The 17,032-nt window shown below is 43.6% G+C and overlaps 1 protein-coding gene across 5 annotated transcripts in view; it reads left to right on the top strand.

Annotated features, from left to right (window-relative positions):
- CIT (citron rho-interacting serine/threonine kinase) overlaps window positions 1-17,032 on the top strand; it is a 171,901-nt gene that overhangs the window by 125,999 nt on the left and 28,870 nt on the right. For all 5 annotated transcript variants that reach the window (XM_033399983.2, XM_033399980.2, XM_004276745.4 and 2 more), the window contains 5 exons: window positions 2,496-2,549; window positions 8,652-8,849; window positions 9,882-10,075; window positions 12,950-13,085; window positions 15,158-15,262. In XM_033399983.2, coding sequence (XP_033255874.1) covers window positions 2,496-2,549; window positions 8,652-8,849; window positions 9,882-10,075; window positions 12,950-13,085; window positions 15,158-15,262 — 687 coding nt within the window. The remainder of the gene's footprint in view (window positions 1-2,495; window positions 2,550-8,651; window positions 8,850-9,881; window positions 10,076-12,949; window positions 13,086-15,157; window positions 15,263-17,032) is intronic.

Raw genomic sequence — 17,032 nt, 5'->3', positions numbered from 1 at the left:
GATTGCTAGATCATATGGTAGCTCTATTTTTATTTTTTTAAGGAACCTCCATACTGTTCTCCATAGTGGCTGCATCAATTTACATTCCCACCAACAGTGTAGGAGGGTTCCCTTTTTTCCACACCCTCTCCAGCATTTATTACTTATTAATCTCCGATAGAGATGATTATTTTTTATTTTTTTTTAAAGCGAAGGACCACATTTTCCTCGGCCTCAAACTGGATTCTTCTTTGGGCTTTCATAGCTAAGCAAATGGTGCCGTAATCTACCTTGTCTTCCAAATCAAAAGTCCATTAAGGAACCCTTGGCCCCCATGTCCATCAACAAGTCTTATTACCTGTGCTTCCAAAAGAGATCTCACCTCCATCCACTTCTCTGCATCTTCTGTCACGTCCAGCTCCAAGCCACCATCCTCTCTTCCTTTAATGACAGCAGCGACCTCCTCAGTAGTTTTTGAACTTCCTTCTACATTTGTCCTGTTTTGCTCTGTTCTTCCTGCAGCATCCACAAAACGACAACCAGGCCATGTCACTCTGCATTTTAAAACCTCTGTTGGCCTCCAATTAATTGCATTTTGAATGAAATCCAAACTCTTTTCTTGGCCTTCAAGATCCTTGGTCTGGGCTTCCCTGGTGGCGCAGTGGTTGAGAGTCCACCTGCCGATGCAGGGGACACGGGTTCGTGCACCGGTCCGGGAAGATCCCACATGCCGCAGAGTGTCTGGGCCCGTGAGCCATGGCTGCTGAGCCTGAGTGTCCAGAGCCTGTGCTCCGCAACGGGAGAGGCCACAACAGTGAGAGGCCCGCGTACCACAAAAAAAAAAAAAAAAAAAGATTCTTGGTCTGGGCCTGCCTCTCTACCATCAGCTTGGGCCACATTTTCCCTCTTTTGTTCTTTGGCCACAGTCCACAGAAGAATACATCTTACCTTGCAGTCTCATACAAGGGATCCTATATACTGAGTTTCAATGAGTTTTAAGGTGGATAATCAGGATGCATCTTATAGCCTGTATATGATTCTGTAGTCATAAGGACATAAACATGTCATAGTTTCATTGGCAGTACTTCTTTTTCTTAATGTTACATAAAATTGTGGTAAATCTTACAATTGATAGCAACTTAAACTTGATGACTTATGGTATCTGAAACAAGTTTCCAACAATGGTGCTTACCTTTACTCTCCAAGGTACATTCGGATGTTTTCTAATGTATCCTGTTTATTCCATTTCATTGGATAAAACAAACCAAAAAAATTTGACTTGACATCTTCACTCTCGAGTCACAGCTTGAAGTGTAAAAAACTGCTCTAGCCACTCAGGTCCTTTTTTGTTCCCCAAATGCACCAAACCCTTTCTTGCCTCAGGGTTTTTGCAGATGCTGTTCCCTCTGCTCTTTTCTGTTCTTTGCATGGCTGGCTCCTCATCACCCTGCAGGTTTCAGTTTAAATGTCAGCTCTTCAGAGAAGCCCTCCTTGACTGCCCCATCTAAGTGAGTTCTTTTTCTCCCCCCTTATTCTTTTTCCCTAGGCCCTTCATAACACTTGTCACTGTTCCTTCATAACACTTGTCACTGTTTGTAATCCTGCCCTTGTTTATTTTCTACCTGTCCGCACCAGAATGAAGGTGAGGCCAGATATGCTGTATCTTGCCATAGTGTCTGCCATGTAGTATGTACTCAAAATATTCTTGTCAGCTGAATGAATGCTACTGGTTTAGAGCGCCTCTGCCTTGGTGAAAATCTTTATATTTACTTCAGGGTCTACGTAGGGTTTCTGAATCTCAGCAGCTTTGGATTTAATTTTTCAAAAGTCCCTACTTTGTCCTGGCTATTGTCCTGTATATGTGTGTTTGTGTCTTTCTTGGGAGAAGCCTTGGGGGCGGGGGTGGGGCAGTGGTGGGCAGCCAATTGGAGGGAAGAGGAAAAGATTAAGAATGGGGAGGAAGGGCTTCCCTGGTGGCGCAGTGGTTGAGAGTCCGCCTGCCGATGCAGGGGACATGGGTTTGTGCCCCGGTCCGGGAAGATCCCACATGCCATGGAGCGGCTGGGCCTGTGAGCCATGGCCACTGAGCCTGCGCGTCCGGAGCCTGTGCTCCGCAACGGGAGAGGCCACAACAGTGAGAGGCCCGCGTACCGCAAAAAAAAAAAAAAAAAAAGAATGGGGAGGAAGACAAATAAAAGAGAGTAAAACTTCATCCTATGTTTTTTTCCTTTCTTCCACTAGTGCCTAGTTTTAATCTGAATGTTAAATATATATTTGTACAGGGTGTGATGTGTGGTCTAAATAGTTAATGTTATTAATAGGCATTGTGTATTCCTGTAACTTTGCTTCTCCTGTTGGGTATGACTTGATTAATTCTTTGAAAAAAAGGTGCTGGGGCAGCTGCAACAGCGTTCTTGGCTTTTTTAGACAAATTGTGATTTTCTTTATTTGACCCATAGCATGTAGAATTGTATTCCACCCTATGAAAAATTTATAATCAACTTCTTACCTTTTAGGCACATAGAGATGAAATCCAGCGCAAATTTGATGCCCTTCGTAACAGCTGTACTGTGAGTATTAACCAAAGATGATGAAAATAACATGAAACTAAAACTGAGAAGGAAAGGGGGACATCTCATTCTAATATCAGTGACTGATTTTTGATATAAACTTTCAAATTGAAGCAGTTAATGTGGTCAAACTGATTTGGAAGTTTCTGAGCCTCAGATAACTTCAGTGTCTTGTGTTCCTGCCAGTTTAAAAAAAATTAAACCATTCTTCGTGTTTGGGGAAGGCTTGTTGGAATGGTCAAAATAATTCTCACTGCAGAACCACTAATAGATCTCAGTAGCTGCAACAAAAGTCCCATTGGAGCTCCCCTTCCTTCTCCAATCTAGAAGGTTCTGTCTGAGACTGGCCCCAGATGGTAAGGGGCAGTTAGACATGTCAGGCTTCTCCACCCTACTGCCTCTACAGAGAGGGAAGACCAACAAGTTCTTCTTCTGGGGAATCTACAAGTGTTAACTTCCTAACAGGCAAAATCTGGCTTCCTAACATGCAAATTCAGAATCTAGGACTCTTTGGGAGTCGTTATTTCTATTGAGAGAAGTCAATTCCAGGAGCAGATAAGCATCATTCATAGGTTATGTAATAGGGTAGGATCAGTGGAAACTCAGAGTCTATTTTTGATCAGAGAGAGGGATTAAAATAGGCCCCTTTCAGAAGGGAGGGATGTTGTCCTTATTCATGGTTCTACCTCCTTTCTTTGGTCCTTTCATTGCTCTGTTACCTCCTTAGGCAGTTCTCAGTCAGCTTGTCTCCATTTGTATTGTTTGCATCTGTAAATTTCCAGAAACACCCCTCCACCTCCTATAGGCATATTTTCTTTTCTTGTAATGAACTCCTTCTTTCCTCCTTACCTACTATAAATGGGGCATTAAGTCCTGGTATATGCTCCCCCCCTCTTTCCCCCCGCTTCATTTAGATATAAAATGCACACAACAAAGTACATGAAGTGCAACTAATATTAAGCATATAGCTGGATAGATTTGTATGTGTATAGACAACTTGTGTAACCACAACAAAGATCAAGATACATAACTTTTCAGCTCCCAGAAGGTTCCCTCCTCTCCTCTTCCCATCAGCGTCCTTTGCCCTAAGGGTAACCAGTATTCTGACCTCTGATACCACACCTTAGTTTTTCCTGTTCTTGAACTTCATATAAATGGAATCATAGAAGATGTGGTCTTTTGAGTTTAGCTTTTTTTGTTCCTTAAATTGTCTCTGAGGTTCATCCATGTTGTTGCATCCATCGAGATTTTGTTATATTTTAATTACGGTGTCGTGTTTCCAGTGTGCGTATAGAACTGAAGTTCGTTTATCCATTCGCCTGTTGATGGATGTTTGGGTTGTTTCTGGTAGGAATAAAGCTATTAGGAACATTCTTGTACAGGTCCTTTGACGGCTATAAGGCCTTGTTTCTGATGAGCATATACCCAAGAGTGGAATAGCTAGGTCATGGGACGTGCCTCTGTTTCACTCTAGTAGGTACCTGGCAGATGGAGTTTAGGTCTATTTCCTGTTGCCAGTGGCTGGATCTAGGGTGAGCTTGCCTTAACATTATCTGTTGATTTCTTCCCTTCCTTGAGGAATTGATGCATTCTGTTCCTCTACTCTTTTGCCTTACTTTTTTAGTTTATTATCTTGGTTTCTTATTTTACACAAGCGTTATGTGCTTATATTACATACATGCTCATAAATGATCACTGAATAAAATATAGATCATTTTAGGACTGTGACTTTTTTTTTAACATTACTATTTTTTCCTAAAATAAACTTGGATGCATTTTAAATGTGTACGTCAGTAATCCTGTTCCATTCATCTGGAGTTTTCTTTTCTCCTTTTTTCATCTTTTTTTTTTTAAACATCTTTTTTTTTTTTTTTTTTTACAGCTTAAGGAATAATCAGAGTACAATAACCTGATGAGTTTTGAAATGTGTGTATATTTGTGAAACCAGCAAAACAATCAAAATAACAAACATAGTCATCACCCTCAAGAGTTTCCTTGCGTGCCTTTGTAATCCTCCCTCCCCCCCCATTTTTAAAATTGCAAGTGTAGTTTTAATGGAATATACCAATATGTAGAACAAATTTGGTTACTTTCTTATGTAACTTTTGTACTCTCTTTATCCCTCCAATTTGCTTTTTCTGGCACAGTGACTTCTAATCCTTCCTTTACTTACCCCTGGCATTCTGTGAAGAAGCCTTTGGGGGCCTCTCCCAGTGGGAGGGGGATCCCAAGAAAGTGATCCCCACCCACATTTCAGCTACGGCAGCTGGGTAGCTTGGGGGTCCAAAACACACGCTCTGGAGTCAGGTAGACTGGTTCAGATTCTAAATTGGTCTCTTGGTAACCTATGTGATGTTACACTCCTGAGGCTCCATTTCTTTGTCCATGAAATGAGATGACATTGTATGTCCTCAATTCCAATACACCATTGATTGTAAGATGCATAATTCATTTAATTACTGCTCTTTGCGGGGCTGGGTGAGGGAAGAGAGACAGCTGCTTAGCTGCAATATACATTCAGATTTCGGAAACAGTAAAACCTAGGAAACACTGAGTCATAGAATCCGAAACTTGGTAATAATACCTGGGGTTCCTGTAAGAATTAGATGGTGCATTGGTGTTTGTACAGGGCCTGGCCCACAGAATGCACTAATCAGTGTTGGTTGCTATTATCATTTTATTATATTGGATTTACCACAGAATCTTGTGTAGAAAATGGTCCTGCTCCTTAAAAAAGTTTGAAAACCACCACTTTAGAACAACACTTGGCAGCAATGGTAGATCTCAGTTATACTTTCGCAAGTTCAAAGGCTGCTTTATAGACACTTCAGGAGAGCGCGATAGATGTTCCTTTCTCGTTGGTGCTGTCCAGGATTGTCGCCGCTGGCAAATGTCATCTTTGTTACCAGTGGGAACTCCTATAATAGCTCAATCAATTGGAGCTCCCAGTTAGCAGCTTTTTTAAATAAGCTCATGAGCAGTAAGATTTTCGAGCTCAGGCCATTTCTATATTTTGAAGAGATTTAAAAAAAGGACTTGATTCAATCTGGCACCTAAAACCCTACCTAAGTCTGTTTTGGAGAGGAGTTGGTGGGCCAGCATATGACACGGTTTTAATTATGAATCAATCTGTCAGCTATAAGATTAAAAATAAATAATATGCAAATAGCTGCCTTCAAGAAGGAATGAGGCATTAAAATAGGATGTCAGCCCTGTGTCTTTTCAGCCCGATACTCATTGTCTGGCTGGTGTCTTCACCCCCGACATTTACCTGGACATTTACCAGGTAACGTTCCCTCTGCTGGTTGCCCAGTCAGGTGTGAGAGGTAACACATGTATCTCAGAACCACGAGGTGTGCTTAAAAAGCAACTGATAGAGATCTTTAAAAAAAGTTTTTTTTGGACACAGAGAGTAGATAATTTTTTTATATCCCTGTTTTCTGTTAGAATTGTACCAAGATCTCTTATCTGTAAAAACAGCATAGAAGAAAGCTCTGCTGGCCCTTGCATTATGAAGCTATCTCCCTCATCTTTTTTTTACCACTAAGATGGAATCAGCCTTGCAGTTTATCTTTCCTGCCTTCTATCCTTGGGGTTGAAAGCTTAAGAGACTCCTAATACAGGAAACAGATCATTTGCCCTCGGTGTGGAGGGAATATACCCACAAAGTAGACCTAAGAATTCTCTTTGCTTATAACCTGGTTCAAAATCACAGATAGCCCATTATTCTTTTTTTTTTTTTAAACCATGGAGATCATTAATTTACTCAGGTCCGCCCAATATCTGTGTGTGTCTAACACTCTGGCAACTCCCACAGAGCCACAAGCTCAACGTGTTACGGCTTTTGGGCAGGAAGGACATACGAAACGTCCGAATGCGCTAACATGCTTTCACGAGGCCTCGACTGCTTTCGTGCAAGCACCTAATCCTCCTCTTGTCAAACAGGCAACATAGAGATGATGACAGAATACAGAGCCAGTCATCACAAAGTGTGAACAGAAGTCAGAGACCCCTTGAAAACAGGGTGACGACAGGAAATAGAAGGACTCTTCCTACTCCAGTGGCCAGTCGAAATGAGAGTAGTAATCTTGGCACCTCCCTGACTTTTTTCGAGTGTTTCTTCTTTAGCACTTTATAATCTAATTTGGGGAGGAGGAGAAGAAGTGACAGAAATGGGCTTATTATAAATTGCATTTTTTTTTCATGAGTCAAAGAAAGGGAGTAGGTACCCAAAGGCTTAAATATGTCTTTGAATGACAAGTAAATTATTTTGGCAGCATATATATTCTTATGTGGGTAGATTTTCTGTAGTCTGTTTGCTCCCCATGGGGCACCATTGGTGCCTCAACATCTTGGTCACTAATTTTTATCCCATGTATTTCACATGATGCGTTAAAGTAGAATAGCACGCAAGAAAAAGCCAAAACATTAAAACCAGAGCAACAGAGGAGGTAGTCAATATAGTATTTACCTCCGTGTCAGGTGGAGAAACCAACCCAGCCAAGTTCAAGGTGGCTTATTTGGGGCTTCCAGAATCCATTTTATAGCGCAGCTTCCAGGCCAGTTTGCCGCATCAGTCTTGTTGTTTTCCTTTGGGGGCAGAGGTAGAAGGAAGCACAGTGGAGACATTTGCAGTCTAGGAGGAAAACCATCTTAAGGAATGGGTTTACTGCATTGTTTACTCATTGTTTCTGCTTTCGGGAGATTTAACCACGTCACACAAAGGGTGATACAGGGTTCCCTGTGAGGCAGAAGTGCCTGCTAGGAGTGACAGACTTGCAGTTTTTTTCCTTTTTTTTTAATTTTTTTTTATTTTAACCCTGATGAAGGAGGTTTAGCCAAGAACCTGACCAGATAACCTTTATTCCCCCTCTTGTAGCTGATAGCGTTACACAAACCGTAGGAATTAACATGGCTTTTGATATTAAAATACAAATTACTAGACCACTTACTGCATTAAAAGCTCATCAGCACAGTTAACAAAATGAAAAGCTGTGGCCACATTGAACAGATCTACTTAATTGACGTTCTTTAATTCTATGTGCCTGGGAAGATTTTTTTTTAATTGATAGTCAAAGTAGGTTAAAATAGGGAGTTAGTCATGGAAACAGTGGCAACATTTCAGAAACTAAGTCTACTCTGGGTTTGAAAATGGGAAATAATTAACCATAGACTCAGAGGCATTTCCTTTTAATTTACTCCTTTTAGTTATGTAAAATTTAATTTACCGCCAGTGCGCCTCATTCCAACTATTATTAGAAAATTGCCCTTAAACTTCTAAAGTATTATATATAAAAGCCCTTTGCAAGTGCTGGTACTAAACCTCAGCAAAGAGAACAGGAAAGCTAAATGCGCTGAAATTGAAATCATTCTGCCATTGAGCAGGGAAATCATTTAGTAAAACCAGATTAAGTCTCTCTCAGTAAAATGACAATTTCATATACATGCCTTCCCACTTTCTGATAGCCATCTGCATAATAAGAACCATTTAAAGTGATGCTGTCATACAGTATTATTTTTCAGGATTATTCTGAGAGTCCCTTAAATTTTTTTTTCCTTTTGTTGCATGAACTTAAATTTATTACCTAAAATATTATTAAAATAACTCTTAGTGTCCTTCACTCAGTCTTCCGTGATAAGAACTTTCTTTTGCTTTCTAAGACTGTTTCCCAGGATAATGTCCTGTAGATGGTGTCCTGGGCGTTTTAGCTTAATTAGCAGATTGTGATACCAGTCTCTCTACTATTCCTCTTTCCTCAGTTTGCATTTTCCACATTCTATTATCGTCCATGAACTTGATCTCATTTAAAGTTGCCCCTTCCATATGGCAGGCACTTTTGATTGATTTGTTTTTACCATATTTTCCCGATGAATCCTGAGTCAGAGAAGAATCTGAGACATTTCTTGTTCTCCCACAGCATATGTGTGTTTGGGCGCTAAGGGGGCGGGTGTGGGAGTTTGGCTCACAGGGGTTGGATGGGCAAACGTGAGCTGCACACTGATCGTCATTATCATGTAGGTTCAAGTGCTGATGGCTCTAGAAGCAATTTCTCATTTCAGATCAACTTGCTTGTCTGCGTAACCGGATTCCTTTCCTCTTAGGTAATCACAGACCTGGAGGAGCAGCTAAACCAGCTGACGGAGGACAATGCTGAGCTCAACAACCAAAATTTCTACTTGTCCAAACAACTTGATGAGGCCTCTGGCGCCAGTGATGAGATCGTACAGCTGCGAAGTGAAGTAGACCATCTCCGCCGCGAGATCACGGAGAGGGAGATGCAGCTCACCAGCCAGAAGCAAGTAAGGATTGTAAACAATGTCAGAGACTTCCCCAGGAAACTTGGAACCCCTTTAGATTTTAGAGGAGGTGCCAGTTGCATCTCTCCCAAGGGTTCTCAGACTGAGCCTGTCCAGTAAAAAGGCTCTTTTTTATAATCATGTCTGTGTTTGTTTTTTTTTTTTTTTTTGCTGTACGCGGGCCTCTCACTGCTGTGGCCTCTCCCGTTGCGGGGCACAGGCTCCAGACACGCAGGCTCAGCGGCCATGGCGCGCAGGCTCAGCGGCCACGGCTCACAGGCCCAGCCGCTCCACGGCATGTGGGATCCTCACGGACCAGGGCACGAACCCGTGCCCCCTGCATCGGCAGGTGGATTCTCAACCACTGTGCCACCAGGGAAGCCCATGTCTGTGTTTTGAAGGCTTGTGGGTTTTAAAAATGGCTTTTAGAAGTGTCTAGTTGGTTTGGTTTTTTTTGTTTGTTTTTTGGCCGCTCCGCACAGCATGCAAGATCTTAGTTCCCCACCATCCCTATGGAACCCGTGCCCCCTGCAGTGGAAGTGCAGAGTCTTAACCACTGGACTGCCAGGGAAGTCCTTTGTGTGGTTGTTTTTGATTTTGATTTAAAACCATTAAAAATAGAATAGAATGCTTCTGTGAGCCACTTTATTTTTACGTATTTATTTAAAAAAAATTTTTTTTTGGCTGTGTCACATGGCCTATGAGATCTTATTTCCCCTACCAGGGATTGAACCCTGGCCCTTAGCAGTGAGAGCTCAGAGTCCTAACCACTGGACCGCCAGGGAATTCCCGAGCCACTTTATTGTTAAGTGTGGTCTCTTTTCCTTGGTCTTCCTCCTGGTTCTTTCTATAAGATGACGGCAGAAATGGCCCTTCATCCATTCTTGTCTGGTCCCCTCATTCTGTAGGAGAAAAAGATAGTGTCTTTCAGACCATAGTTAGAAACTCCTGCTTTTCTGAAACTGATCTGACAAAAGTAACATCTGGGAAATCCTCATTTGACACAAAGCACAACTCAGTGATACTGATTTGCAGACGATGGAGGCTCTGAAGACTACCTGCACGATGCTGGAGGAGCAGGTCATGGACCTGGAAGCCCTGAACGACGAGCTGCTGGAAAAAGAGCGGCAGTGGGAGGCCTGGAGGAGCGTCCTTGGTGACGAGAAGTCCCAGTTTGAGTGTCGGGTTCGAGAATTACAGAGGATGCTGGACACTGAGAAGCAGAGCAGGTGGGACTTCCTGTTGGTAGAAAGCCAATGGCAGGTGACAGCAGCAGGATCCAGCTCAGAGCTACCAGCAGGGTAACCGATTGTCCCAGCTTGGCCAGCACTGAGCAGTGTCCTGGGACATAAGACTTTCAGTGTTAAAACTGGGAGACTCTTGTGCAAACCAGAATGGGTCTGTCATCCTCACTGTAAATACAGACAGTGCCATTTGGCAGTAGATGGTGACCACTTACCCCATGCAGGGCCCTGGGAGTCAGCAGGGAGAATATCTCAGTGCTTTCTTTGTAGAAACTCTTTTCTCGGGTTTCTAATCATTGTGACCATGTAGCAAGACCATGACTGTTTCGATCCTGGTCATTTGTGACGCAAGTCTGCCTTCTACACCAACCTTGGCGTTATTGACAGTTCGGGCCAGATGATCCTTTGTTGCGGGCACTCTTCTGTGCGCTGTAGGATGCCGAGCTGCATCCCTGGGCTTGCCCCACTAAACCCGAGTAGTGGCTCCTTCCTCCTGTTGTGACAACCCCACACATCTCCACACATTGCCCAGTGTCCCCTGGGGGGCAAAATCACCCCCAGTTTGAGAACAACTGCTCTATAAGAAGTTTTTTTTCCATTTCTTGGTAGGAAATAATTTCAGGTAGTATCTTTTCTCTGTGTTCCCACAGTCCTCCCAGCATAGAATTCCCTTCCTGCCGGTGTCACAGGTGTGAGGGTTGTGTACAGCATGCTGCTGGGGATGCTGTTTGCACTGAAGACGTCATAGATATGAAGATTTATTATGACAGTTTAACAGCTCACAGCAGCAGTTTTTGCACTAACAAAATCAGTATATTATGACAGTTTACCAACAGATGGGAGTAAACAGTCTTAAAGAACACGTGCCTTTCTTAGTTTGTGCAGAGACACCTACGGGCTGGTATTCGCCCCGTGGCTTCATGTCTGCCCTTCTGAATCCTATCCCTCCCCCCATAACCTCGCTAATATCACCTTCCTCTGAAACTTGCCTTCCTGCGGTACTCTCAACTCCTTTTTTTTGGCTGCGTTGTGTCTTCATTGCTGCACGCGGGCTTTCTCTAGTTGCGGCGAGTGGGGGCTACTCTTAGTTGCGGTGCACGGGCTTCTCATTGCGGTGGCTTCTCCTGTTGCGGAGCACGGGCTCTAGGCGCGTGGGCTTCAGTAGTTGCGGCGTGCGAGCTTCAGTAGTTGCAGTGCATGGGCTCAGTAGTTGTGGCGCACAGGCTCTAGGGCGCGCGGGCTTCAGTAGTCGTGGCTCTTGGGCTCTAGAGCGCAGGCTCAGTAGTTGTGGCGCACGGGCTTAGTTGCTCCGTGACATGTGGGATCTTCCCGGACCAGGGCTTCAACCCGTGTCCCCTGCATTGGCAGGCAGATTCCCAACCACTGCGTCACCAGGGAAGTCCACTCTGAACTCTGTAAACAAGATAAACTATACCTGGAAATATTTATCATTTATTAGGACTCTATCAGATTCATTTTAGTATTTCCCACATTTGCTTGATCATAAAGTAGACTCATCACTGTCTTGGATGTATAATCTGTGCTAAATCAAACTAGAAAAGACTGGAAGCAAAGAGGACCTATAAGTTTCAAGAGAAACTGGTAAAAATCTTCCCCTTTTAGACATCTTCCCATTCAGGGTACTTGCTCATGTAAGGGGACTACTGGTTTAAGACCAGCAACCTTCTGTTGCTGTTTCCCTCCAAACTCTTGGGCTCCCCCGTCCTCACCATACATTCTGGCTGCCCTCACACAGACACCCTCCCTCCCACCTGCAAGTCCAGCTCTTATGCCAGCTGTTTCTAGAATCCTTCAGAGACAGTTTTGGGGACGGAATCTGACCATAGCATCAAGAAATTCACAATCACACGTGGAAGGTGTAATCATGGGCTGTGCTTGGGAAGACATTTCATGTATACTTTCAGGGGCAATTGTGAAAGGTCTTGGCTACCCACCCCCGTTTCTTTCCTCCCTCTATTTTGGTATTATGTGGGACCTGAGATGAGTAAAATATAATTCTTAATTCTTGTCTTCAAGAGGCTAAGAGTCTACTGGAGGAGGTAAACTACGCCTAAAATAGAGAGTGGGCTGTGCCAGGCGAGAAATACCTTTATGCTTAGGGGACAACAAGGAGAGGTTGCTTCTGAGAGGGAAACTGGGAAAGGTTCTATGGTGGACGTGGTCTTTGAGTTTACCCTTGAAGTCTGAGTAAGATTTGGATTTGTCGGGTGGGGAAGGAGAGCTGCCAGTGGAGGAGCCTGTACAAGCCCAGGTGTGGAAGCGGCAAAGCATAAGACCTAAAGGGGGGAGGGGCAGTGATTTTTCTAGTTTGCTTCCAGTTTTTCTATTCTTTCACCTTATTTACAGATATTGATACATCCGTCAGGTTCAAGTTTCAGTTTCTTGAGGAGCACCCAGAACACTTCACCTCTTGCATGTACTTTAAGGAGAGGAAGTGTTTGCTCACATGGGGCTTCGCGTGGCCCTCTGCACCCTGTGTTCCTTCAGCAGGCCCTCATTCCCTTCCTGCTCCCGTAGGAGGGTGTGACAGTCTTGTGACGTCTTCTCCAACCCAGTTGCATTTGGAAAGATGCCTTATCGCCTTCAGCCTTTCCAAGTGCATATATATTCACAGGAACTTTACCTGTGAAGAGTATTTTTACCCAGGGCCTAAAGTGGGTCACATCTTCACGCTGAACGTGGTCAGAAAACAAGACATAATTCGGAACAAGGGGTCGGGTTGGGCATCTCGCCAGCCCACAGTCTGTTTGGTTGCTTAGCAGGGCCCGAGCTGGACCAGCTCCCTTCCGGCAGGGCGGCGATGGTGGGGCCTCTGAACGTGCCCATGTTTCCCCGCAGGGCGAGGGCCGATCAGCGGATCACCGAGTCGCGCCAGGTGGTCGAGCTAGCAGTGAAGGAGCACAAGGCTGAGATTCTGGCCCTGCAGCAGGCTCTCAAGGAACAGAAGCTGAAGGCCGAGAGTCTCTCCGACAAGGTCAGCCCCTGTCCCTCCTGCCCTTTAGATACACGTGTGCACCTCCTTTTAGCAGGTATGCTTGACACACAGTCACATGCGATCAACGATCAGCATGTTTCATAAACAGAGTCGCGCGATTATGCTTCCCCGTGGGCCGCCCTCTGTTGCCAGTAGCGTGGGTGAGGGGGGCAGGTATTAGGGTGTCAGAGTCGGTCAGTGACTTCCTCACATCTGCCTGTCAGGGCCCCTGAGGTCGAGATTTTGATCTGGGTGCACAACACTCTTGCTTTCTGGCATTTGATTTCTAGACGCCTTCATGGGTCTAATGTCGAACATCCTTGGGGAGCGGGGAGTGTTGAGGACTCATGCTCATCCCATTGCTGCAATGACAGGAAGCCTCAGCCTCTCTGGGTTCTAAGTCCAGGGACACGGTAGGATCTGAGGATGGTGTAGGTTCTCAGTATTTCACGTTGGAAATACACGTGTTCTGTCCACCTAGCACTCTGTATTCTGTATTTACAAAGTGACATACCAGTGTTTGGAGATTTTTATCTAATCTTAAAAGAGATTTCGAATAGGTGCTTCAATATTATAGATAACAAAAGGTCCGAGGAATTTCATGTATACGCATAGCCTCATACATACACGCTCTTTTGCACACACACACATAATATAAAGTAGAAATCTAACCTCTGAATTTTGTGTAACTTTGTAATTTCATGATTATAAAAGTGATTATTTGGGGTCATTGTGGAAGATATAGAAACCACAGAAAAGTCAAGAAAAAAATGACTGGTAAGCTGTCATCACCGAATTTGTATATACATATAAATATTTATTTATAAATTTAGGTTCTTACAATATAAACAGCTTTACATATTTTTTTAAACATCACATAACTAGGGTCTTTTCCTGAATTAGTGAATCTTTTTTGAACATGTAGTTCTAGAAACATCAATTACACAGAGGCACCTATTTTTTATTTTTATTTTTTGTGGCGGTACGCGGGCCTCTCACTGTTGCGGCCTCTCCCGCTGTGGAGCACAGGCTCCGGACGCGCAGGCTCAGCGGCCATGGCTCACGGGCCTAGCTGCTCCGCGGCATGTGGGATTTTCCTGGACTGGGGCACGAACCCGTGTCCCCTGCATCGGCAGGCGGACTCCCAACCACTGCGCCACCAGGGAAGCCCGAGGCACCTATTTTAATGATTCCACTTGTGTTGAAAATTTGAGTTTCTTCCATTTTTTTTTGTTTTTGCCATCATAAATAACACTGTGATGAACATAAACCTTTATGGACATCCGTGATTATTTTCTTACCAGAATTTCATAGAAATAATATGATCAGATTTAAGGCTAGAGCTTGTTACTCAGGAACCCTCCTGGTATTGGCTTACTATTTTTTTTAACCATAAGGAAAGTAAATATATTATTTGACCATGAGGAAAGTAAATGTATTATTTAGAGATAAATGAACCCTTTTGTGTTTAGCTTGAAGGATATTTTTTTTTACCTGACTGTTCTTAAAGTATTCTATAGCAAAGTCCTACCCATCCTTTAAGACTCTAGACATTCTGACCCCATCTTCTCTTGACGACTAGTCTCTCAGGATGAATTTCTCTTCTCCGTACCTCTTATCGAAATCGTCACCTGACAAAGCAGTCACTGTTTGTATACGTGTCTAGTTATGGTGCCACCCTCTGCCTTTGTGACCTGATGTAAGATCCTGGAGAGAGCTTGTCTGTCCTTTCATCCAAAGCTCCTGATATTATCCTATGCGAGTAGTAAGCATTCAGAATGTGATGATTTAATTCAGCCAAAGCATGTCAGATAAACAAATTCTTGAGAAGTCATCCTCCTACATATGACCCATCCCTTAGAAATAATATTCTCTCCCCACAGAATAACGCACATAAGGCTTATCTATGACAGGGACATTTGTGATATACTTTTAAAAAAACCAGTATTTATGTTCCGACCTTTAGAACTGGATTATTCTTTACCTGAGAAGGTTTGTGGATATTTGCAGAAGTTGTTAGCGTCTGACATTACTAAATGTGGTGTCACGGCCAATTTTTTCCAAATGTCCAGCTCAATGACCTGGAGAAGAAACACGCCATGCTTGAAATGAATGCCCGAAGTTTACAACAGAAGCTGGAGACGGAACGAGAGCTCAAACAAAGGCTTCTGGAAGAGGTGAGTGTAAAGCGCCGCGCAGATAGAGCCAGCTGGGCTCTCAAGTGAGTATCTGTTGTCTTCCGGTGGGCAGGCCCAAATTAAGGCGTTCGGATTTCAAAGTGGAAATTCTCAAGGAAGAGTAAGGTGGTCACCGGATACTTCCTTTTTTTTTCTTTCTTTCTTTTTTTTAAAATTTTATTTCATTATATCTTTTTATTTTATTATTTATTTATTTATTCATTTATGGCTGCGTTGGGTCTTCGTTGCTGCGCGCGGGCTTTCTCTAGTTGCGGCGAGCGGGGGCTACTCTTCGTTGTGGTGCGCGGGCTTCTCGTTGCGGTGGCTTCTCTTGTAGCGGAGCATGGGCTCTAGGTGCGCGGGCTTCAGTAGTTGTGGCTCGTGGGCTCTAGAGCACAGGCTCAGTAGTTGTGGTGCATGGGCTTAGTTGCTCCGCGGCATGTGGGATCTTGCCAGACCAGGGCTGGAACCCGTGTCCCCTGCCTTGGCAGGCAGATTCTTAACCACTGCGCCACCAGGGAAGTCCCGGATACTTTCTTAAAGGTGTTTAACACGTTAAAAGAATGTGTCACGAAGGCCGGGGTCCTCTTTGTCCTTGTGTCCTCCCAAATGGTGCTTAATGGTGTGTCTAGTACACAGCGAGTCTGTGCCGGGTGGAAGTTTATTAAATATGCAGGCACATAGATATTGAGTTAAATTCTTCTTTAGATTTTATGTCCAAAGTACATGAAGTTTGCAGGCTGATAGGACAACCATGTAATTAGCTTTGTGCACGGGGCAGAGACCTGAGCAGATTACACTGAGTGCCAAATCTCATGAAGGCTTTTGAACACCCAGTTAATTCAGTTTAAAAAAAATGATGCCCTGCTTTTGAGACACAAAACGAAAAGCTCAAATTGGTCTCCTAAACCAATCCATTCCTTATGTTATTTCCTGTACCTTTTAACAGAATTCTGAAAATCTCTGTTTAAACTGATGACAACTTCCCACTCCCAAACAAAGCCCTGGTTTGGTTGAATCACTGATAATTCGGCTTTGTTCATTAGAATTGACCTATCGGGACAAATGCACTTTATAAAGATATTTCACGAGAAGTTGGACTCCAAGAGTGTTCTGTTTAAGCCATAGTGAGCCTGACGGTTGAATTAGCCAGATTATCTATTCTGGTGAACTGAGGTTTTATTGTGTGCTACCTGTAGCCCCTGAGGGGCTCTGCTGGTAGAAATATTATGACTATGTTATTAAGTTCGAAAAGTGTGGTGAAAATTTTGCAGGTGAATATAAAATGTTTTATAGAATGAGGGTTTAAAAAATATGGGTGGGAGTTTTGGAAAGTTCTGGAGATGGATGATGGTGATGTACAACCATGTGAATATACTTACTGCCACAGAACTGTGCAATTAAAAATGATTAAAGTGGTAAATTTTATGTATATTTTACCACAACAAAAAATTTTTTAAATCAATTACACACACACACACACACACACACACAAACATACACACACGTGGGTGGGAAATTCACCAAAGGTGACACTAAGAACATTATAATAGAAATTGACAAATCACCCCGGTGGTCAGATAGAGAATGGTGGTCTTTTATCTGGAATGAATAGGCAACACCCCCACTTGAGGCACCTGTTGGAAACAGGAGGAACAGATATAATCAGTGTTCTCGCCTGTCCTCTTTTCCTTTCAAGGAAGGAGCGCTGGCCCCAACAGCTCAGTGCGTTGGTCCGAGGTTACATGGTGAGTCAGTGGCAGGGCTAGG

This window comes from Orcinus orca, chromosome 15 (genome assembly GCF_937001465.1).
Source record: "Orcinus orca chromosome 15, mOrcOrc1.1, whole genome shotgun sequence".
Classification (NCBI taxonomy): Eukaryota; Metazoa; Chordata; class Mammalia; order Artiodactyla; family Delphinidae; genus Orcinus; species Orcinus orca.
This window is presented reverse-complemented; position numbering and strand designations above follow the sequence as displayed.